At 37.3% G+C, this 23,207-nt stretch overlaps 3 protein-coding genes across 4 annotated transcripts; all 3 read left to right on the top strand.

The window, feature by feature from the left end:
• Nucleotides 1–1,659: 1,659 nt before the first annotated feature.
• Nucleotides 1,660–6,714, top strand: LOC106934205 (uncharacterized). Its single transcript, XM_015013957.2, has 3 exons — nucleotides 1,660–4,337; nucleotides 5,117–5,234; nucleotides 5,843–6,714. Exons 1-3 carry the CDS (start codon nucleotides 1,856–1,858, stop codon nucleotides 6,066–6,068), a joined length of 2,826 nt encoding a protein of 941 aa, XP_014869443.2. The 5' UTR covers nucleotides 1,660–1,855; the 3' UTR covers nucleotides 6,069–6,714.
• Nucleotides 6,715–9,298: 2,584 nt separating this feature from the next.
• Nucleotides 9,299–14,603, top strand: LOC106934204 (uncharacterized). Its single transcript, XM_015013956.2, has 3 exons — nucleotides 9,299–11,943; nucleotides 12,628–12,745; nucleotides 13,001–14,603. The coding sequence occupies exons 1-3, from the start codon at nucleotides 9,450–9,452 to the stop codon at nucleotides 13,239–13,241; spliced, it is 2,853 nt and encodes a 950-aa protein (XP_014869442.2). The 5' UTR covers nucleotides 9,299–9,449; the 3' UTR covers nucleotides 13,242–14,603.
• A 1,606-nt stretch (nucleotides 14,604–16,209) lies between these two features.
• Nucleotides 16,210–23,204, top strand: LOC106934235 (uncharacterized). 2 transcript variants are annotated; one of them, XM_015014004.2, is made up of 3 exons: nucleotides 16,210–19,447; nucleotides 20,752–20,869; nucleotides 21,660–23,204. In XM_015014004.2, exons 1-3 carry the CDS (start codon nucleotides 16,951–16,953, stop codon nucleotides 21,898–21,900), a joined length of 2,856 nt encoding a protein of 951 aa, XP_014869490.2. In that variant the 5' UTR covers nucleotides 16,210–16,950; the 3' UTR covers nucleotides 21,901–23,204. The 2 variants fall into 2 exon arrangements, with proteins under 2 accessions (XP_014869490.2, XP_087866532.1); XM_088010406.1 differs by having other exon boundaries at nucleotides 16,210–19,564.
• Nucleotides 23,205–23,207: the final 3 nt, after the last annotated feature.

Below are 23,207 nucleotides of genomic sequence, written 5' to 3'. Positions count from 1 at the left end.
CCTTTCACTTCAGTAAACTTCCTTGTGAAAGGACAGCAGTGCATCTGAAACAAGGAACTAAAGCGACACACAATAAGGAAAAGGTCAAAATCCAGATGGGGATTGTTTTGTCGGTGCATGTTACCACTAAAGGAAATTAACAATCTCACCTCAACTTATCCTGAAGACATTTTAAATATCTGTAGTTTGACCTCTAATAACGTACAGCATGATAAATCCTTCCAGATATAATTTTCAAAGAAATCTGCAGTATTTGTAAAATCATCTATATTTAAATCTGTACTTAATTCATGATGACAAATCATTTAAATTAATTATAACAACATGGCTTGATGCTATTTGGACACCTTCAGCGTTTTAAACATTTTAATGAAGCCAAAATGCATCACATGCCTTCCGTTTTCTTTTTTAATTTAAGGAAGTCTCAAAAGAGATAGCTGACCACCCCTTTCAGTCCTCATTTCTCTATTTTAGCTCCAGAAATTGAACATGAAGATGTGACGACAATCAGTGAGTATCAATTACATTTATTAATCGCTGAACAACTGACAAATATGAAAAAAAAGTTTCATTAACTTTCCATTTTTTCAAGAAAAGGAAACATTTACCTTTAAATTAAATTAAAGTTTGCTGTTTAGATATAAATGAAACACTGTCAATGTGAACTCGTGAAGTCAAATAGACTGAATGTGGTGTGCAGGATCAATGTATCATTATGAACTCTGAACAATGAAAGATATTTACCGTTAGTAGGAAACAAAGATCAGATGTCTATTTTGGACACGTGTCATGAAATCTTTAAACATGGTGAGAAGCCAGCCTCTTAAACTCATAAAATTACCCATAAAATTAAAACATTTTTAACCTTATGGCTTTGTTAACTTCTGTAAATGACTAGACGAGCTTCACAATGAGAGTGTAGAGACAGGAAAACAGGAGCTCTTATAGAGTCTAACAGAAAAATTGTATTTCTGTTTTATTGTTTTTATTCAAATTTCTAAAATTGAAAAAAATTTCTCTAGATTAATTTCAGGATTCACATCAGCCCAGTTCTCTGCCTATAAAGTCTGGTTCTTAGGCAAATTTATTGTGATATATAGTTAGTTTTGACAAATGGTTCTCATGATAAAATCCAATCAATGATGTTTTTTGAAAAAAAAAATGTATATATATATATATATATATATATATATATATATATATATATATATATATATATATAATTTGTATTTCAGAATTAATTTGTTTTGTTTTGTTTATTTGTTTACTATTTTGTCGGCATTAGTAAATAAATATGTTATAAAAATGTGATAAAATGGATTAAAAAAAAGAGAAAGTCTAGTTTGTTAGAATGCACAATCAAACTTTTATGCGGACAACAGAAAAAAAATAAATCTCTGGTCCGCCTAAAAATCTAAGTCTCGGTTCGAAGGCATATGTGGACACAAGCAGGCCGGAGACCGCTCCAGAAGCAGGAAGCAGGCTGTAGCGCAGGGCATTCTGGGTAAATACATCCAAAACAAACATGTTAGATGGAGAAATGACTGTTAGTCTTTTACTAAAGATAAAAAATAAATCCTACAACCGCTAAAACCTCCATTTTTGTTTACATTTTGTAAAGGAGGAAGATGCGTTCAGTGTTGTCTCCAGAGGATTGCATGTTGTTTCCTTCAGCGGCTTGTGGTGCAGCGCCACCACAGGCGAGGAGGGAAACAGTTTTTTCAATTAGTTTGGTTCGTTTGCACTGTGAAAGAGAACCGCACCAGCTGAAAATGTTGCAATTGCTGCAATTATTAATGACAAATGTATTGCTTATTGTGCTCCACAGATGATCTACGTAACAAACTGAACAAGCATGGCTTTGCTTTTAAATTTCACCCTGAGACTTTTCTGTCTCCTCTTTCATATTAACCCCTCTCTGACCTATTCACTGAAAAACTGTTCAATACTTTATGAGGACAACCCGTCCGCTGGTGTTTCTGTGGACTGTGCGAACAGGGACCTTGTTTCCGTCCCTGACGACATTCCCAAAGAAGCCGTTTCAATTGAGCTCAGGGGCAACAGCATTCAGAAAATTAAAGAAGATTTCCGGGGCATGTCTAGGCTCAGATATCTGGGTCTGAGAAAAAGTGGCATCACTTCTGTGGATGATGGATGTTTCAGTGATTTGGTTTCATTGGAAACACTTGTGATGAGAAACAACGACCTCTCCGCCCTGACTGCAAACATGTTCCAGGGTCTGTCGAATCTCACCATGCTTGATTTAAGCTCTAGTGGTATTTATTTCATCCATAGATCTGCCTTTAGGTTCCTGACAAGCTTAAAAGTTTTGAACTTGGATTATAATGCGCTAAAAACCACTGCCGACATTCAGCCCATCTTTCAGCTACCACAGATACAGACGCTCAGCCTCAGATGTAACGAACTGTCGACCTTTGAGAGCAAAAACTTCCTGCTGAACAAATCCTCAAGTTTACAGCAGCTGTTTATTTCTGGTGGCTCCCTGAGAAAGTTCAGCATCACAACACCCATCTTCCCTCACCTTCAGGTGATAGAACTGTCAACATGTTCAACACCAACCAAACTAAAATGGGACATATCTGACAAAACGTTACTAGAGAACATAACGCAGTTTTATGTTGAAGAGAACGCACTTTCCTTTAAAGGAGTGCAAAACGTCATGCAGAATCTCATCTCATTGAGACATTTCAAAATAAATATGGTGGTCAGGTGGATAAAGAGAGGGCTGCTATCTGCTGTCTGCAAAATTCAATCACTGAGGCGGCTGGATTTGTTCTACAACAACATGAACAACATGACTTTGAAACTTGCTCCTTGCTCTCAGCTCACAGAGCTTTACCTGCAGGAAACCAATTTAGATGAACTGACGAATGGCTCAATACAATTGATGAAGATGCTGCAGGTCCTAAATATGAGTGACAACCAGCTCACTAGAGTTTCACACGACATTAGGAGCCTCGCCTTCCTTAAGGTCCTGCACTTGGATAACAATTATATCTCAAAGTTGAGCTGTGAGGATTTTGAGAACACAACCCGTCTCGTGGAGCTTAATCTGAACACAAACCGGATTCCAAGTCTGGAGAGATGCGTTTTAGAGCATCTTACTGAGCTAAAGCATTTAGATCTGGGTTACAATAAGCTGAGAGCATTTGGAGACACATTTAAAGTCGCCCTGCATAAGCTCGAGTTCTTGGACATGAGTGAAAACGATATAGATGAATTATTTCCAAATACTTTTGAGGGTTTACAGTCCCTAAGACATTTAAAGATGGCAAGTGACGATTTAACATTGATGAAAATTAAAACATTTCCTGAATTGAGGAACCTGGTGGACCTGAATGTCTCATTCCCATTTGGGTATAAACCTAAACTTCAAGGATTGCAGCGCTTGGAAAATCTTACAGTTTACTTTGGAAAAGGATTTACTTTTAAAAATCCTTATCCAAACAAACATGGTGGCTTAAGTGATTTGAAGTTGTTAAAATCTCTCACAGTGATTGGCTGCACAGACCTCCCCTTTCGTCTGCAGAACCTAAAGGAAATGCTTGAAGCTATGGGACATCTGGAAGCTTTCGAAGCTGTGGGTGTATTTGAGGAAGCTCCAGATGTAGATACATTCCAGTTCAACCCCCATCTCAGCAGCCTGACATTAACAAACACTGACATGTCCGATCTGAAACCTGAACTGTTTCGACCAATCCCAAACCTGCAAAGACTCGATCTCACCAACTCGATGCTGAGATCTATGGGCTTTTTGCTGCAGGCCAACCTTTCTGCACTCAAATATCTGAAACTGACAGACAATAAAATTATTATGATCAAGGAGTCTGTTTGGGAAGCTCTGCCGTCTCTAACGTACTTGGACCTGAGCTACAACCTGTTCACCTGTGATTGCTCGAACGCAGGTTTCATCCAGTGGGTGAAGACCAACAAGCAGACACAGGTAGTAGACGCTCCTCAATATAAATGTTCCTTTCCTGTCAGCAAAGAAGGAACCTTGCTACTAGATTTCCATACACAGTCCTGCTTTAACGGCAGCTTCCTCTGCTTCATTTCCACCACTTGTTTAGTCGTTCTGACTCTCCTCACATCCTTGGTTTACCACTTCCTAAGGCAGCATCTAGTCTATGCATTCCACCTCTTCCTGGCCTTTCTCTACGACAGCAAACGGAAGAAGAAAAACGATGGTCATCAGTTCGATGCCTTTGTGTCCTATAACGTCCGCGATGAGGGCTGGGTTTACAGAGAGATGCTTCCAGTGTTGGAGGGAGAGCAGGGATGGAGACTCTGCCTGCACCACAGAGACTTCCAACCAGGTAACATATCAGTCCTGCACCACAGAGACTTCCAACCAGGTAACATATCAGTCCTGCACCACAGAGACTTCCAACCAGGTAACATATCAGTCCTGCACCACAGAGACTTCCAACCAGGTAACATATCAGTCCTGCACCACAGAGACTTCCAACCAGGTAACATATCATCAGTACTTCTTCAGTTTGTGTTACAAACCTCTGAGACGTAATGCAGAAGATTTAAACCTGGAGTATGTACGACAGTATGAGATAGATAATCAGAAAAAAAAAAATCTGTGCTAGCTACTGAAATTCAAAGTTTGGTCAGAAATCACCCTTGTGTATGCATTGCTAACATAAAATAAGTTCAGACAAGATAATACTTTATTGATCCTCAAAAGAGGGAAATGTGTTTGCCCCAGCATAACACACAACAATAAAAAAATGAAAATAATAATAAAAATATATAGGTAGAATCGTATGATGTATGCAGCTAATTTGCTGTCAGAAAATTAAGTACGAGTTAATCCCATGTAAAGAGAGCTCTGTACTCCACTACACAAAAACAAAAAACATTTGTTATCTATTTCATATTATACAATCACGACATTTAACAAATAAGTAAATTTTCATTTAAAATAAAATGCTTTAAATAAAAATAAAACTGACATTTTTCTTAGAGTTGCATAGCTTGAAAAAATACTGAAAACATTTTAAATTAATATTTAAACAAACAGCCCTTTTTTAGGTGAGTGTCTCTTCAAAAGACAGCTGGTTTACTGAAGTTGTTGTGTCCACAGGTAAACCCATCATAGAGAACATCACTGACGCCATTTACGGCAGCAGGAAGACCATCTGTGTGATCAGCCGCAGCTACCTGCAGAGCGAATGGTGCTCCAACGAGTTTCAAATGGCCAGGTGGGGATAAGTGTTCATATAATATTCAGACAGGTTGAGAAAAAAAACATAAGCATTGCATGTTGTTTCTGAAACGGTTGCCATGTTACGACTAATGAGCAAAGTTTTTATTTACTAAGAGAACGAGGCAAGAAGATGTAATCTGATTACACTTCAACCGAGAATTATTTAATCTCCACTGTAAATATCTTCAAACTTTTCTCAAACTAAACTGTGCAATACACATTAAAGACATTTATAGGGACATCAGATAAAATGAAAATGAATGGTGGCAAACCGTAAGATAATATTTACTGCAAAAAGCAATAAATAAATATACATATAATATGCTTTACCAAAAAACCTGAAGCAATACATGAAGTAATTTATTTTTCTAGCCATTTTTTTTGTTTGATTTTTGGGTCATTTTCTCAGGTGATCTCGTTTTCACAACTGCTGAAAAGCTCTATATTTTATAGTAATAACTTGGTTAAATATGGCATTTTAAAGTACCTGTAGCATGTATTTTGTTTGCAGGTCTTGCATTATAAAAAAGCATAAAAGCTGAATAACGTTCTCTGTTGAGTGAGTAACTTAATTGTCTCCAGTTTTTGTCTGATTTCTTGCAGCTTTCGCCTGTTTGATGAGAAGAAGGATGTTCTGATTCTGCTGTTTCTGGAGGAGATTCCTGCTCATCATCTGTCTCCACATTACCGCATGAGGAAGCTGGTGAAGAAACGCACCTACCTGAGCTGGCCCCAGGCTGCAGAACATCCAGGAGTTTTCTGGCAGAACGTCCAGAGAGCTCTGCAGGCAGGGGGCGCTGTCGCTGAACTGGTACCGGATGGACGCTGAAAGAAGCAGCAAAATGGAAGCTTATTGTAAAAGTTTGCAGCACAAAATCAAGAAAGAGGAAAAGAGTAAAGTCACTTTGCTTGGGGAGGCTTTGCATGAAAAAGCCACATGCTAAAATTAATATTCAAGTAAAAAACTTTCTGATTTAATCTAAACTCCTACTGGGAAATGGCAAAAGTTTACTTTGTCTTTCTGATAAAGGATCTTCAGACAATCATTAATTCAATGCAGAATACTTAGTTTAATGTCACTGTACTCTGGTAAAATATTAAATATGTAGTTATTCAAAACTATTTTCACCCGGATATCAGTTAATTATAATAATATTTTTTGCTTTATCACAATATCACTTAGTTAAGAATTTTGTCAGTATGTTAATATTTTACTTACATCAAGTTTCAGAAATTATGTGTTTTTCAATAATTTTGATTGTCTAAGGTAGAAAATTATTATTATTGTTGTCTTCCTTTAGATAAACAGTCTTTAGTACATTTTAATAAATGATTTAGGTCATGGATATTTATCAAGTAATTCACAGAAACCACAGCCAACAATGTACACTTCTGTAAAAAGTCATTTTCATGAAACAAAATTCATTTTGAAAGGAATGCTGTTAAATTTAAATAAAATTACAATGCATAGAAAATATTGTCTTGTACTTGCTCCTGAAGGTTCAACAGCGCCCTCTAGTGTCAGGTTTATTTACTGCAATGTAAATATGGGAACAGTTCGCTCCACATTTACAAGAAAATTAAAGAGAAACAGAGAATGTGAACAATTTCTACTGTCTTTTGTAGCTTATAGTTTTTTTATATTATTTAATGTGGGATTTCAAAATGGGAAGGTTTGACCCTGGTGACAGACAACTTAACACCAACTTCTATAAATTGACACTTATTGTTGTAATTTAGTCAAAGCCGCAATGAACTTAAATCAAATCTTAGTTCATCTAAAAATTTAAAATGGTATTAATCCCCAAAACGTTGTTAGACAACAAATCACCCATTTTCAATGCAGCAGATGTCTACTTTAGGGTAAAGTTCATTTTGGAATAAGATGGGTAAATATGTGCATTTCATCTTTTTTTCTTTTTATACAAACTGATAGGTAGGAAGTTTGAGTTTTTACCTCATTCATGTGAAGAGGAACTAATACAATAAACAGAAAACCGCAGGGAGAACAATGATGCTCCCAGAATTTGCATCTTAATGTTTTAAATTCAAGACACGTTTCTGTCAGTCCTGACAGATTTCTAAGAGAAATCCTGATCGTTGAAAAAAGAAGAGAAAATTAACTCTAAATGAGTTTGTGAAACAATATGTGTAAAACAAAATGTGGCCCTTCTGCTTTATTTACAGTGTAAGCAGTAAAACATTTTCCAAATTTTAGAAATTTAGAGTCATGCACGAGTCCCAGACCGTCACAAATAATAAAAAATTGTTGCTTAAATTTAGAAATATCTACACTTATGGTATGAAGTACTGCCACCTGCAGGCAGGAGTTAGCGTCACTCAAACCCAACGTTTTCCAATTTTTTTGTAGAAAATGTGCGATGAACCAACATTAATGCATCAGTGTGAAAAAATGCGAGTATCTGTGGATTTGTGTAAATTTTCATGGTTGTGGAATCACAAAAACTAAAGGAATGATTTGGCAGTAAGAAGATAAAAACTTCTCTAATATTAAGACACACAACTGTCAGGGCCACATAAGATGCTGTGGTGGGCCAGATTTGGCCCCCGGGCCTCGGGTTTGACACCCAGGATGGGTACTGAACAGAATCTGGATTCACGCTTAAAACGGATGCGTTAATATCAACACAAAATGTGTCAAAAACAACATCAATGTGTATACATAACACATTTTCTTTGCTAATAATTCAAGATTTATTGTGTTAAAAAATTATTTAATTAAATTATTTTACACAGTCATTAAATAATTTTAATACGTCAGTTGTGTTAAAATATTAGCAACGTAAATGTGTCGAATTTAACACAAACTGTGGTAATTTAATTGAAAAAATTTTACCAAATAAAACATTTACTGTGTTACTCTGATGTCATAAATTTGATGCAAAGCATCTTTTACAAATATTTAACAGATACTGAATTTTTTTTCTTTGTGCTAAAATATTGGTAAAACTCCCATCTGAAGCTCTGACATGTTGCTTCTCCTTCTGATATGATGAAATAAATGTCAGCCAAATGCCGACAGGACAGAAAAAACAATGAATCTTTAATCTTCAAAGAAGTTCCTGATTTTACCAGTCAGATGAACCCACTGATCACAGCTCTTCCCTCACTGAGGTTCCAGATACACTGCAGTGCTTTGTTTGGGTTAATTGGCGGGTATTAAAAAGGTGAAGCAGTTTTAATCAAATGCGATGGTCATTGTCTCTTTCAGGTATAAAACAGGGAACTTATCCAAGGTCAACCTGGCATGAAAGACAAACGTCGGGTGTCAAACTGTGAGTATCAGAACCATTTATGCATCTTTTATTTAATACAACATTCAGTTTTTGAATGAAAGCGTTAATTTTAGTGTAACTCTTCATCAAATATTTGATTCAGATACAAGAAAAATTCTGCAAGAGAGAGTTTGGCATGAAATCTCACTTATTCTGATTTAATTTTAAAAAATAGGCAGCAATCATGTTGATGCCATGTATAAATAAAATAATGACAAGTGTGCATTTATTATTTTATCAACAGATTAAAATATTTATCAACCTTAAGACTAAAACTCATCATTTTTAGTCAGTGAAAAGAAGCCAGACATGATCAATAAAATTTATCATTTTGATAAAACTGAAGTCATTTTTTTCTAAATGACTGATGTTTTTATATGCAGAGTACTAGGGACATATTAATAAAAAATAAAATAAAAAATGAAATGAGAATAAAGTCATAATATTTTGAGAATCAAGTTACAGTATTGCAACTTTATTTGTATAAAGTGACTTCATTACACAAATAAAGTCATAATATTATGAGAATAAAGTTGTACAAGAATAAAGTTGAAATAACGAGAATAAAGACATAGTATTACAAAAATGAAGTCACAGTAATACAAGAATAAAGTCATAATAATACAGGAATAACATCATAATATTTTGAGAATTTAATCATATTACTAGAATAAAATGAGAATGTTTTGACTTTATTCTTGTAATCCCATCAATTTATTCTTGTAATATTAATTTTTTACTTTTTCTTTTTTCTTAGCGTGGCTCTAACACTGTCATATTTTCAAGACACTATTTCTGTTAATTATAATAATTTCCTGCTATTGCAAATGAAATCATGATCACATTTTGCAGACATGATGATATTTTGTTTCTTATTGCAGGCCTGAAGAACAAGCTCCTTGTAATTCCCAAGGATGGCCACTAGGGGACACTTGTTATTATTTTTCATTTTGGAACCGTTTTGTCTTCTTCACATTACTCCATCACTGGCTTACTCACTGAAAAACTGCACCATACTTTATCAGGAGACTCGCTCTGCTGACGTTTCTCTGGACTGCGCAAACAGGAACCTCGAGACGATCCCTGACGACTTTCCTAAAAATGCTGCTTCGGTTCAACTTAACAACAACAGGCTGAAGAAAATCACCAGAAAGGACTTTTCCAAAATGTCACAGCTGAGAAGACTCCATCTTGGATTCAATCAAATTGACAGTATCTACGATCGGTCTTTCAGTGATTTGGTCTTCCTTAAAACACTTTCCATGGAACATAACAACCTCAACCACCTGACCAGAGACGTGTTTTATGGCCTGTCCAACCTCACACTCCTCAACCTCAGCAGCAATTTCATTCAGTTCATTCACTGCTCTGCTTTTCGCCACATGTACCGTTTACAAACTCTAGATTTAGGCAACAATGACCTCCAACAAATTGTTGAGATCCAGCCCGTTTTACAGCTACCACAAATACAGACCCTCAAACTAAGATGCAACCAGTTTTCATCATTCGAGACCAAAGAGCTTTCTCTGAACTTCTCCAGTCTGAGAGAGATTGACATTTCTGGTCGAAACCTGGAAAGATTCAGCATCACAACTCCAATCTTCCCTTTCCTCCAAATGATAAGTCTGTCTGGATGTGAAGGAAATTCAACCCTTAAATGGGACATAACAGACAAAACGTTACTGAAACGTGTGGTGAAGCTGTACATTGCAGACGCTGTGTTGTCATTTACAGAAACGGAAAAAGTCCTGAAGAGTCTCTACTCATTGAGCCATCTCAAATTACAACATTTAGATGAGTGGATTAGGAAAGGATTATTGACTACTGTCTGCAAACTACCAGCTCTAAAAACACTGGATTTGTCTAACCGTCTGACCAATTTCATTCTTAAATTTCAGCCTTGCTCTGAACTTACTCAGCTTTACCTGAGAGAAAGTTACATTAGTAAACTACCAAAAGGCTCACTCCAATCATTAGAACAGCTGCAGTTCTTGAATCTGAGCACCAACCGGCTCACCAACGTACCGTTTGACATAAGACACCTATCTTCTCTGGAGATCTTGCTTGTTGGCAACAATCTAATTTCAGAACTGAACTGTGAGGATTTTCTGAACACAACCCGTCTGATGGAGCTTTACCTGAATAACAATCGCATTACCAAATTGAAGCGATGCGTCTTGCAGAGTCTCACTGATCTGAAGGTTTTAGGTTTGAGTAACAATCTGATCTTGACAGTTGGAGACACCTTTAAAAAGACTCTGTTCAAGCTGGAGGTCTTAGATATGAGCCATAACTCTATCATATCTCTAGAATCAGGTGACTTTCAAGGTTTACAGAAACTAAAATATTTGAATGTGACAAGAAACTCAATTGGAAAAGTAAATCCTGAAGTGTTTCAGGAGTTAATCAACCTGGAATCTCTTACAGTATGTCTCCCATATGATTATGAACCTAATTTCACGGGACTACAACTTTTAGAGCATATTACATTGTATTTGTACAATGATGGCATTTTAAAAACCCATCATTCAAACATTAATGAAAGCTTTTTTACCTTAAAATCTATGAAAACGCTCACTATGATCTCCAAAGACTATCACTATGGCTTTCCGCTCGACATGCCAACTGAGCTCCTCCAGTCTATGAAGCATTTGGAAAGTTTCCGCGCCCTGAATATCTACATAAACGCCCCACCTGCAGAAACATTTCATTTTAATCCCCAGCTCAAAAGTCTGACACTTGCAGAAACAGATTTGTCAAACTTGAAACCTGGTATGTTTCTACCAATCCCAAACCTGCAGACTCTTGATCTTGCAAAATGCAAAATCAAGTCTTTGGATTTCTTGACGCAGGCCAATCTTTCTGCTCTCAGATATCTGAAACTCTCCAACAACGAGATCAGTCAGATCAACGAATCAGTCTACCAGGCTCTCCCGTCTTTAACGTACTTGGACCTGAGCAACAACCCATTCACCTGCGAGTGCTTAAATGCAGATTTTATCACATGGGTAAAGAGCAACAAGGAAACACAGGTTATAAACGCTCATCAGTACGTTTGTTCCTTCCCGGTACAAAAACAAGGAACCTTGTTGCTAGACTTTGATATCCAGTCCTGTTGGGACCAAGGCAACTTTTTCTTCTTCGTTTCCAGCTCTAGTTTGGTTGTTCTCACTCTCCTCACATCCTTCGTCTACCACTTCCTGAAGTGGCATCTCATCTACATGTTCCACCTCTTTCTGGCATTTCTCTATGACAGCAGGAAAGGGAAGAAGGCAGACTCCTACCAGTTTGACGCCTTTGTGTCCTATAACTCCCAAGATGAGGATTGGGTTTACCATGAAATGCTTCCTGTGCTGGAGGAAGAACAAGGATGGAGACTCTGTCTGGATCACAGAGACTTCCAACCAGGTAAAGGATGGATTTTACTATGTTTCTCTTTGTTTTTTCAAAGAAAATGTCATTTTTTAGCGTTCCTTGTATTGTCTGTCTATACTTCAACATATTTTTACTCAAGTTAAAGTAAAAAGTTGCCATCCAAGAAATTACTTAAGTAAGAGTAAAAAGGTATTTGGTAAAATATCTACTCAAGTACTGAGTAACTGATCAAATTATCAATCATTTAAAATTTCTGGATTTTATACCCACTGAATCAAAAACATGTTTTAGCCAAAAATTCAGCAGACACAGACCTACAGTTTTTGTTAAAGTTTCATATTTTTTATTGAAAGAAACTTTACTTTGCCTGATTTGGCTTTTTTTTTTTTGCTAACTATATGAATTATTGTCATTTTGGTCTTTAAAATATCAAATTTTCCACATAACTTTATACTTTTGTCCAACTGATGGTGTCATTTTAAAATATTAAATGATTGATAATATGATCAAATTACTTGGAAGGCTACTCTTTACTTTTATTTGAGCAATAATATGTTGAAGTAGTGCTACTCTTACTTGAGTACAATCTTTGGGTACTCTGCCCACCTCTGCTCATAGTGTAATATTAAAGCAGAAAGTTTTGCTGCTCTTTTAATGTCATTGCCTGGTGAAGTTTCTTAAAGACACTCTGATGCACCATATACGTTGTATCCACAGGTAAACCCATCATAGAGAACATCACCGATGCCATTTATGGCAGCAGGAAAACCATCTGTGTGATCAGCCGCAGCTACCTGCAGAGCGAATGGTGCTCCAGAGAGATCCAGATGGCCAGGTATCTCTATTCAATGAGAAAATAAGAATATGGATGCTTCATAAAACAATATAAACCTTTCCAACTATCAATTACAGAATCAGGAACTCCCAGTGGTACTAATGACACAAAACCTTATTTGATCTCACTGATTGAAAAATGAGAACATTAGTTCAAGATTTACATTTCTTGTTATGACAGACAACAAACGAGGATTTTGAGTTGAGTATGAATTTCTGCATAGATTTAATTCCCATTTCATCTGACCTCTTGCAGTTTCCGCCTGTTTGACGAGAAGAAAGACGTGCTGATTCTGTTGTTTTTGGAGGACATCCCTCCTCAGCATCTGTCTCCTTACCACCGCATGAGAAAGCTGCTGAAGAAATGCACCTACTTAAGCTGGTCTAAGGCTCAAAAACATCCAGGAGTTTTCTGGCAAAACGTCCGGAAAGCTCTGCAGACAAAGGACGATCCCCCTAAAAACCCAGCTCTCCTAACTGGACCAACACAATGCTGAGAGAAGTCAGATAGTGTAGTCCCATTCAGAAGCTTTCAATAAAGATTTCTAAAAAGGGAAATCTTAAAACTGCATAGCTACTGTATATTGACTCTTTGCAACTACGTCACGCAATCAGGCGCCATGATGGATGTCGCAAGTGAGCGACGGGAGTATTGAGCAAAGAGACTGAAATTGTTTTCATAAGTTGTTTTTGCCTGTTTATTCGTGGCTTCTTCTTGTTCAATCAAACTAAATTGTCTTTGAACGTAACACACCTGGTTGGGGCTCATAGACGGCACATTTACAAAAGATGAAAACAGCTAGCTTAGAAACCGACCCATACCTTCTCAATCCTGATGTGTTGATCAAATTACCGACTGTGCCTGAATTCACACCGCATGATTTACATCACTAAGTCACAAACAGCGTTTCTCCTCACACCGGAGGAGCCTATAAAACGTACAGAAGACGAGATGCTAACCAGTTTTTTTCATACATGCTAGGCTACATGACAGTGCGGCACCGTCTCCATGGTTACCAACGGTTAGCCGCGTACTTTCTCCATAATGCGATATTTTATATCTTTCTAATTACACTTACTTTTAACGTAATCTTCTTACCTTGTGAAAAGCGTTCGCTGCAAATCCGCGGTTACACCGAGGGCTGATTATAACTAACGGCTGCTATCCACCGCCGCCATCTTTCCTCATTAAAAGTTATACAATAAAATGACAAGTTTGGTTTCTATCCTTGTCTATTTGTGCAGTCGACCGCGCAGCATCCTGTGACCATTTTTAAAGTGAAATCAACTAAATAAAAGCGTTTTTTGGTTACCGGCTGCCTGTTTACAGGCATTAAATTAACGCATCGGTTGTTTTGACGTCTGTCATGGCGGAGTGGGCGGAGTTCTGAAGAGCGTGACGTCATGTGGAAAGGGTCAATAACAAACTCACAATCTGTAAGCAAGGAACTGTTTATGTTATAATACTGCATGAGTCAAGCTTTATGTTCAGTGCTCAGTCCAACATCTGGAATTATGAAGATAAATGCAAATAGTATAAAAAGTATATAAAAAATATCTGTTTATCCAAAGTACAATAGGATATTATTAAGTTTGTATGAATAGCTGAAGGAGGTTTGAATTGTCATCCATGAGTAGTGGTCACATTCAGGCAAAAGGGGAACAAATAACACAAAGAACCACTGGCATTTTGTGGAAAAACTCCATCTATTGAATTTACATCTCATTTTATGCTTCTTTTTTTCTTTTTAGTTTATTTCACTTTTTAGTTTATTGAAATTTTTGTTACTATTCTTCACAAGTGTATATCTTACGTGTGTAAAAAACAAATAAAGAACCTCATTGGTGCTTTACCCTGATGTATGTAAAGGTTGTGTCTGTGCAGCAATTAAACACTTCTTTCTGAATGCGTTTAAAAGAATCTCAGTGAAGACAACACAACAGTGGAGGGTCATGAGGGTTGTATCTTCCTATTTTCCATATTTAGTAACTGAAGTCGCTCACATCACAAGTGGTAGTGAGTCTGTAGGTGTCGGTGTGACTTTCAGAGAAATAAGGAGGAAGTCTAACAACGCAAACATTTTACGCTTCGCTTGACACAAGTGACTTCCTGTGAGTATCAGAAACTTTATCGATTCAATCAGTGATTGGAAATTCCTACATTTAAGGAATATTTTGTTGGTTAAACGTTGCACCTATTCTGTGAGAAAGAACACTTTATGTGTAATTGTTTCTAAGCTAATGCAGGAAAAAATTGTGATTACATAATATGTTGCAAGCTAAATAATGCCCATTCCTGACAAACTAAAAATTTAAAATAAAACTCTATTGTGAGATGATACTTAGATTAAAAAGTCAGTGAAGTATTCCAGTATAGTTTTTGCAAAAAATAACATCCTTGGGTAAATCTTTGACTTGGTTATTTACGTTTTTGTGCTCGTTGTTTTGTCCAGCTGTAGCTGTTTTATCCTATTTTCATGAAATATGTCTTAAAGTTTTGTTCAAAGTTTCTGTCACTTTTGCCAAAATCATCATGTTTGTGATTGGAGCACATAAAATGATAAATAAATATACTGTACTCCTCATGCAACAAGAGTCAGGCTGTCAGTGGAGGTTTTTGTAAAAAAAAAAAAAAAAAACAGTGGAAGAGGTCAACAGTGGTTGATGTCTTACAGGTCCAGTCGTGCACACACACTGAGAGATTCTGGTCAGTTTGTGCCATAAGAGTGTTAGTTTGCTACCTCTTTTCCACGTTTAAACAAGTTTTTTGCAAAACTTGTTTAAAAGCAAAACAACTTGAATTGAATTTTCAAGGCAGCAGGTGGATTTTCATTTTCATGTTAAACCACCTACACCACAGGTGTCAAACTCCAGTCCTCAAGGGCCGGTGTCCTGCAACTTTTAGATGTGCCTCTGCTGCACCACACCTGAATAGAATAATTAGGTCATTAGCAGGACTCTGGTGAACTTACCTACACAAGGAGGAGTTAATTAAGCCATTTCATTCCAGCGTTTTATACCTGTGGTACATCTAAAAACTGCAGGACACCGGCCCTCGAGGACTGGAGTTTGACACCCCTGACCTACACCAAGTTTTACAGTGTTGTTGAATGAGCTTGTCTTCTTTACTCTGTCCACCAGGTGTCACTGTCGTACAGCTTTTAATGGACTCCACATTTCTGGAGTTCAGGTAGTTATTGTGGGTTTATCAAACAAAAACATTATTACTCCTATTTAGTATAATAAGTGCTCATCATCAACCTGCTTTAATGTCAGAATACAACATCTCTACTTCTTATTAACTAAATTTACCAAATATTTGATGCATTAAAACTAAAGTACTAAAATGCTGTTAGAGGAAGACACTGAACAGTACATGTAGGGAGAGCGTAGCTTCCTTTTTGTTGGTGTTAAGACGTGAAGCAACTCGTTGGTTCAGACATTTACAGCTTTGGGCATCAAACTGTGAGTACTAAAATTTGTTCTTAGCCTATCTTTATGCAAGATTAAAGCATCTAATTTTGGTTTTCATTTGGTATACCAAAAGCTGTTTGGGTATATGTATGGCAGGCTAGGCTTTTAGGGACCGATGGCTTTATTTCAGCAGTTTCCACAACAATAAACCAGTCAACTGGAAAAAACAGTCAACACCCATGACACATTGACTGAACCTCTCAGATGAAATGTGAAAGGTCACTTAACTGAACCCGTTTAGTCCCAGTTTATTTCCTGCAAAATAAGTGAATGCATGTCAATCCCTGGACCTCCTTAATGCATAATATTTATGCGTTATTACATTAATAATGCATAAATTACATTACATTTGATGCTGGTTATGTGATAATTGTTGCTATGCTTACATTTACTCTTTTTTGATACATGCAGGGATGAAATTCTCATTATGCATCAGTAGAAGACTCTTTAAAGAATAAATATACAAGATATTTTAGTTTTATTTGTTTATTAAAGTGTTTTACTGACTTCCTCTTAAGCAGACATTCACTCCCGGTGTAAAGGTACGAAGTGAAAAGGTTATGTGACTATTAACACTACCTACATTAAATTGATATTGCTTAGAGTATACAACCTATTATTTTGTTTTATAACTTCAATCATCAGCCAAAAGCCAAAAAAAAAAAAAAAACACTTTTAGACCTTCAAGAAGTTAGAAAAATATCTGACACCAATTGTTGCTTATGGGATTAAATGGGTGATCCTAACCAAAGTGTTATTCTTCCACTGCATTTTTCTTTTGCAGGTGATGATCTTCAGATAAACATGGCCTCTATAAATACTTTATCTTTATACTTTATTCTTAATCTTTTCTTTCTGCTGCTTCCTGTTAACCCTTTGCTGGCGTTTTCATTAAAAAACTGTACTATACTTTACAAGGAGAACATCTCTGCTGATGTTTCTGTGGACTGTAGAAGCATGAACTTTGTGACTGTCCCTGATTACATCCCTAAAAATACTTCGTCAATACAACTTGGAGACAATCAGCTCCTAAGTATTAACAGAAAAGACTTTCACGGCATGTCAAAGCTGGTAAATCTGAATTTAGCAGTGAATAAAATTGCTTACGTTGAACAAGGGTCATTTATCGACTTGGTTTTATTGGAGACACTTGATATGGGAAATAACAAACTTACCAGTCTGACAGCCAACTTGTTTGAAGGCCTGTCCAACCTCACAGTTCTGGTCCTCAGCAGAAACAAGATCCAGCATATTCATGAATCTGCCTTCCAGTGTTTGACCAGCTTAGAAACTCTTGATATCGCCTTTATTCCACTTAAGAAAGTTGCAGAAATTCTACCAGTCTTCCATCTCCCGCAATTACTTACACTTAACTTAAAATACATCAGCTTTACTACTTTTGACACCAAAGATCTCCCTTTGAATCTCTCCTTGAGTCTTAAAGTGTTGGAAATTTCTAATTCTAATTTGAAAATCTTGAGCATCATAGGGCCAATTTCCCCTTACCTCCAGACAGTAGATGTTTTACTCACAGATAGTGTAAAATGGGTGTTATTTGACAAAAGCTTACTGAAGAACATAACAAGCTTGGATGTTGCCATAGCATCAGATTCTTTTGACGTAATCCATAAAGTTCTGGAAAGTCTTGAAAGACTGAGAGATATAAAGTTTGAATGTGTGGATAACTGGATTGAAAAGGGTCTGCTACCTGCAGTCTGCAAAATACAAACACTCAGGAAGCTTACTATTTCCCAAAGCCATTTTCACAATTTTACTACTGACCTTGCATCATGCGCCCAGCTCAGAGAACTTAACCTGGAAGATACTTTCATGGATAAACTGTCAAAGGGTTCAATGCAATCAATGACGCAGCTGCGATTCTTAAACCTGGGTTACAACTTCCTCACCGAAGTTCCAGGTGACATAAGGAGCCTCTCGACTCTTGAGATCTTGATTATGAGTGCAAATGACATGTATGGGTTGAAATGCGATGATTTTTCCAACACCACGGGTCTGAAAGAACTTTACTTGAACATGAACCACATAACCAAACTGGAGAGGTGTATTACTGAAAACCTCGTCAATCTAAAGGTTTTGGATATGAGTAACAATGAGTTGAAAGAATTCGGAGATTCTTTCAAAATCTCCCTGCAGAAACTTGAGGCCTTAGATATCAGCCACAACCCCATAAGGTATCTGGAGACAGATGTTTTTCAATATTTAAAGTCTCTCAAAGAACTGAAGGTGGAAACCTATCATTTTGTAGACGTACCTTATTTCAGTGGCTTAGAGAACATTCAAAATGTAACAATCTACTTACATACAGACAGGACTTTCCAAAGTCTTCAGTCAAACAATGATAAACCCTTTAGTGATGTTAACACAATGAAGCAGCTAACTCTAATCGGAAGCAGCAATACCCAATGGGTGCCCTTTAATACAATTAGGGAAATGCTCAGAGCTTATGGAGATTTGGGAACCGTTACGGTTTTGAATATCTATATAAATTACTATGAAGTGGAAACATTTGAGCTGAACCTCCAGCTAAAAAGTCTGACGTTATCATCGACGGATTTGTCATACTTAAGCTCTAAATTCTTCCTACCACTGCCAAACCTGCAGCACCTGGATCTCTCCATGTCTAAACTCAGGTCTTTGGATTTTCTGGTCCAGGCCAACCTTTCTGCTCTCAGATATCTGAACCTAACTGACAATGAGATCAGCGTTATTAACGAGACAGTCTTCCAGTCTCTACCCTCTCTGAGGTTCTTGGCTCTAGACAACAACCCGTTCTCATGCGAGTGCTCAAACGCAGGCTTCATCCATTGGGTAGTGACCAACCCCCAAACCCAGGTGGTAAACGCTCATCAGTATAAATGTTTCTTTCCTGTGGACAAACAAGAAGCCTTGTTACTAGAATTTGATGTTCAGTCATGTCGAGACGATGGCAGCTTTCTTTACTTCATTTCCAGCTCTTGTCTGGTTGCTCTGACTCTCCTCTCATCCTTCGTTTACCACTTCCTGAGGTGGCATCTCACCTACACCTTCCACCTCTTCTGGGCCTTTCTCTACGACAGCAGGAAGGGGAGAAAGAAAGACCCTCATCAGTTTGATGCCTTTGTGTCCTATAACGTCCGCGATGAGGGCTGGGTTTACAGAGAGATGCTTCCAGTATTAGAAGGAGAGCAGGGATGGAGACTCTGCCTGCACCACAGAGACTTCCAACCAGGTAACATATCAGTCCTGCACCACAGAGACTTCCAACCAGGTAACATATCAGTCCTGCACCACAGAGACTTCCAACCAGGTAACATATCAGTCCTGCACCACAGAGACTTCCAACCAGGTAAACTCTGGATTGACCCTTTGCACGTGACGTCACGCTCTCCATAACTCCGCCCCTCCACCATGACAGACGTCAAAACAACGCTGTCCTTTAAAGCTGGTCTAAAGACAGACATCTGTAACCTAATATCGCTTCTATTTAGTTGATTTCATATTAAAAATGGTCACAGGATGCTGCACCATCAGCTGGTAGGGATAGAAACCAAACTTGTCATTTTATTGTTTAACCATTAATGAGGAAAGAAGCGGCAACGATGGAAAGTAGCCGTTAACAGTGACTGTCAGCCCTCCGTGTTACTGCGGATTTGCAGAGAACACTTTTTACAAGGTAAGAAGATTAACGTTCATCTACTTTACGTGTAGATGAAAGATATCAAATACCACATTATGGAGAATGTACGTGTCGAACCGTTGGTAACCATGGAGATAACGCCGCACCGTCATGTAGCCTAGCATGTCTAGAAAAACTGGTTAGCATCTCGTCTTTTGTCCGTTTTAAAGGCTCCTCTGGTGTGAGGAGAAACGCTCTTTATGACATAGTGATATAAATAATGTGGTGTGAATTCAGGCAAAGTCGGTAATTTGATCAACACATCAGGAAGGAGGAGGTATGGGCTCTAAGCTAATTATTTCCAACTGTTGTCAGTATCGCCATCTTTGAGCTCCAACCAGGAGCGTTACATTCACAGACAAATTAATTTGACTGGAACAAGTAGAAGCCATGAAAAAAACTGGCAAAAACAACTTATGAAAACAATTTCAGTCGCTCTGTTCAATTCTTCCATCCCTCACTTCAGACATCCATCATGGCGCCTCCAGAGGCCCCCTGTGGCGTTTTTCGAGTATCACTGACTTTCAGGTCTGTTGAATACAACCTGATTGTACAGACTCCGATCACAAGTGAAAAGATCAGATACATATCGGATATCAGGCCTGGGTCGCATATAAAATCCGATCTGTTCAGACTGTCATGAAAAGATCAGATACAGGTCGCCTTAAGGCAAAACAGTCAGAACTGGGTCACTTCAGGCTGCAGTGTGAACGCAGCATTAAGTGACAGATATCTTTTATAAAAGTTTCATACTGCAGCTCTAAACACAACCATTTTCTCATTTACGTTTTGGTATTCTTTTCATTTCCTACCATGAAAAACTCCAATCAAATAACAACTAATGCGTCTGTAAACAGGTAAACCCATCATAGAGAACATCACTGATGCCATCTACGGCAGCAGGAAAACCATCTGTGTGATCAGCCGCAGCTACCTGCAGAGCGAATGGTGCTCCAGAGAGATCCAGATGGCCAGGTGGGGGCGCTGTCTTTCTGAATAATGAAAGTATAACAATTCTGTCTTCAAGAAAAGATTATAGAATTTTTGAGAGAGCAACATGAGAGAAAAATGTGCAAAAAAATTGTTACGTTTTATGCAGTTATTTATGGATTATGCCAAATTGTAAATGTCTGCAACGGACAGGTACAAACAAAAATATGCGGTGCACCATTTCATGATTTTGCGTGATCTCATTTCTACAGCTGCGGTTCACTGGTGACACCTACAGGATGTAATGGAAAACCTGAGATGTGTTTTTTGGGAGAACTTTCAGCCAAATTATCATTATTTTAGCTTGAATTTAAATTCATCTTTCTGTTTCCACTACTGCCACCTGCTGACACAACATAGGTATTACAGTACTATTTATTGTTATTGGGCCAGATGAAATAATAGTCTGAGCAAAGTAGCAGTGTTCCTAGTCAGACAAGATGAATAAAATGTAATACTATTCGAATCAAATCTAATTTTATTTTTATAGCACAGTTCAGCAACAGTTCAAAGTTCTTTACATCATAAAAACACAACAATCAACAATTTTGTTGATTACATTTTTACAGTACATTTTCCCAAATACTGTCCAACATCAAAATGTTGGTTAGTGTTTCATTCATAATGTTTCAAAATCAAGTCTACAGTCGGCTTTTTAGTCTAGACTTAAAGGCACTCAGTGTTTCGGCTGTTTTACCATTTTATGGAAGTTTGTCCAAGAAGAGCTGGGAAGTCTGGAAGGTTGATTATTATGTTTTTCTTTTTTGTTTTGCAGCTTTCGCCTGTTTGATGAGAAGAAAGATGTTCTGATTCTGCTGTTTCTGGAGGAGATCCCCTCCTACCATCTGGCTCCACATTACCGCATGAGGAAGCTGGTGAAGAAGCGCACCTACCTGAGCTGGCCCCAGGCTGCACAACATCCGGGAGTTTTCTGGCAGAACGTCCAGAGAGCTCTGCAGACAGGGGGCGCTGTCACTGAAAACACGGACCCGCTGACCGGACCAGCTGGAATTTGAGAAATGTACAATGGCTGTTAATGTAACTTAAATATTAAGAATAAAAGTACAAATCAAATTATACAATCACAATGCACATCATATCATCATAACATTTAAAAGCAAAAATGGAGAACAGCTGACATTATTTCTTCTTCGTACCACAAATAAGTCAGATCAGAGCATGAATTAATGTACAGATTGGCTGTAAACAGTGGGTCGAGCATTTTTTTTTTATGTTTATGGCATCAGTTTTTCCTTTTTCTAGGGTGGATCAGTCATTTTTTGTTATTGTTAACCTAATTTTTTACATCAGGTTTGTGGTGTATCTTCATTTCTTCTAATATATTGTAACCATTGCTCCTCGCAGGGAAAGAATGAATGGCTTACGTCACGTGTGCCAAACTCGAGGCCCAGGGGCCAAATCCGGCTTGCCATAGCTTTTTGTGCAGCCCTTTAGACTCTTAATCGACACATAATTGGAACCATCAAGATAACAGTGTGCTTAAATATGATTTTATCAATTAATATAACAGTTTTTCTTTGTTTACTGCCAAATTGCAACAATTAGTTCCTCCAATTTCTTGTGAGTTATCGTGAAAATCAACGTAAAATAAACAAATTCCTGCATTTTTTCACGTTAATGCAGAATTGTGAGTTTATTGCAAATTTTCCGGAAAGTTAGTGAAAAACATTGGATCTAAGTGACGGCTTACTCCCACCTAGAGGTGGCACTGTTTCTTACTTCCATTGAAGAGCTGCCTCACCTGATGCTACGATGCATAATTATACGGCAAGTAATGTTATCATCATACATAGAAGCGCAAATATTTCTAAACTATTACTACAAACACTTTTCTACTGCAAAATAAATCACAAAACTCACGAAATCCTTGAGGGATTGAAAAGATGTTCAATATTATTTAATTTTAAGAATGTTTTTATATTTTAACAGTTTAATGGGTTTCATCAATGCATTCTGCCACAACCGGCCCTTTAAGAGCATTCATGATCTGTCTTGAAAATTAGTTTGACTCCCCTGGTTCACATAATTATTACTTTAAGCTTCTGTTGACAGTTTTAATGTTTTTGCATTAACTATTTTTATATTTTTGGCTTGCATTTAGTACAATTTTCCATTAATTTTCTAATAGTAAACAGAGCAATAAATAAAAAAAAGCAATGAAAAGATTAGTGGTCTTTGCAATGTAAAGTTTTTCAAGAAGTTGTTGCTAAAAACGATGCTGCAGGCAGAACTTAAATTTGTACTTTTGTTTTACTCAGTTCCTTAAATAAAAGGAGGAAGAATGAATCTGTAAATAAAACTG

This window comes from Poecilia mexicana, unplaced genomic scaffold (genome assembly GCF_051168715.1).
Source record: "Poecilia mexicana isolate PSO_F unplaced genomic scaffold, ASM5116871v1 scaffold_11, whole genome shotgun sequence".
NCBI classification, from domain to species: Eukaryota; Metazoa; Chordata; class Actinopteri; order Cyprinodontiformes; family Poeciliidae; genus Poecilia; species Poecilia mexicana.
The sequence above is the reverse complement of the archived record's forward strand: the minus strand, read 5'-3'. Positions and strand labels throughout refer to the sequence as shown.